This window comes from Dendroctonus ponderosae, unplaced genomic scaffold (assembly GCF_020466585.1).
Source record: "Dendroctonus ponderosae isolate FM_Combo_2020 unplaced genomic scaffold, Dpon_F_20191213v2 Dpon_F_20191213_9, whole genome shotgun sequence".
Classification (NCBI taxonomy): domain Eukaryota; kingdom Metazoa; phylum Arthropoda; class Insecta; order Coleoptera; family Curculionidae; genus Dendroctonus; species Dendroctonus ponderosae.
The window spans coordinates 518,970-520,247 of NW_026019116.1; the positions used below are offsets into that span (position 1 = coordinate 518,970).

Below are 1,278 nucleotides of genomic sequence, written 5' to 3' on the forward strand. Positions count from 1 at the left end.
GGATCACAAAGCAATCTCGAACAACTTTCCCAATCACCAGATCCTGGAACGGTCTGTGCGCTTTCAGAAGTTTCTATTACAAATCTCGTTAGCGACCAACTATCGGATCCACTAGCTGAAACAGATAATCAGCTTTCGCCGAGCAAAAAGTCCAGCAGCTCGGACAGTCTTCTAGGTGTTGAAGAGACTCTCCAATCATTATACAAAATGGCAGAAGACTTTGCCAATGAGGACTTGGAAGCGGCAGATTTTACAGATACTGAACATGATGGGTCAGAAGAGGTAAACCCAAAAAAATATTCTTGGTCCGTGAGCTGGAAAAATGTGAACTTTTATTTGGCATCGAGTGTGGATGAGAAATGTTGGCTTTTCATTAACCAGCATTTAAATAATGTTCGTCTACTTTCAGGGCGATGATGAACTTAAAGACGTCGAAGAAATGATTCAGCAGGCCTCAGAGGAGCTTCAGAAAGTCGCCGATGAAAACCAGAGACTGATTACAACTCTAGATGTGATTTTTCCACTAACATGTTTATCGTGTTTCTGATATTGAATTTTTTGATGCAGGAAGGAGAAGATGTAGTAAATGTTACCAATCCAGAAGAAGGAGAGAGCGACGAACCCAAACAACCGTTAGGAGAAGGTGAGTCCATTGTCCATTTTTGGAATATGTAGAAAATTAAGTTTTTATGCCTTATAATTAAATATCAAGTAACTCTATAAAACTTGAGCAGAAAAGATAACACTTGAGGTTTTATCAAGCTTTCTAATAAAGTCCGATTTTTCAAGAAAACATAAATATAATATTCTCGACATAATAAGCTGATCACTTTTTCATGACGTACCGGTCGTTCGGGGTGAAGTCGGACTGTTAAAGCAAACCCGGCCGGTCCGTTATTGGTCAATGTTTTCGTCAAGATCATTTGATGCACCGCGTAAAAAGTACTCAGCCCTCATATCGTCGGCAGTTAAATTCCTAGAGTCATTAGCAGTATACATTTTTGATGGAAAAATTCGCTGTGAAACACAGGAAGAGGATTTTATAAAGTGTATTTTTTTCTTGGAATTTGGAAACTATAAATTAGTCGGTTGTACAGAAGAGAATATTAAAAATAAAAAATTTAAATTAGTTATTTTTTTTTATCTGTTTTATTATTAGTAAACCCATGGTAATTTAATTAAAAATATTATATTACGGGCAAGAGACAAAGTTCTCGTGCTGCTGCGGGCATAACGCCTTCGGCTTCGCCTCGGGTGTCAATTTGAAGCAGTGGCGGG

At 38.1% G+C, this 1,278-nt stretch overlaps 1 protein-coding gene across 1 annotated transcript in view; it reads left to right on the forward strand.

Annotated features, from left to right (window-relative positions):
- Window positions 1-6: 6 nt before the first annotated feature.
- LOC109537695 (cingulin) overlaps window positions 7-1,278 on the forward strand; it is a 43,380-nt gene continuing 42,108 nt past the window's right edge. The window contains exons 1-3 of the mRNA XM_048669874.1: window positions 7-282; window positions 410-511; window positions 568-643. Of these exons, the coding sequence (XP_048525831.1) occupies window positions 208-282; window positions 410-511; window positions 568-643 (253 nt within the window). The 5' untranslated portion in view covers window positions 7-207. The remainder of the gene's footprint in view (window positions 283-409; window positions 512-567; window positions 644-1,278) is intronic.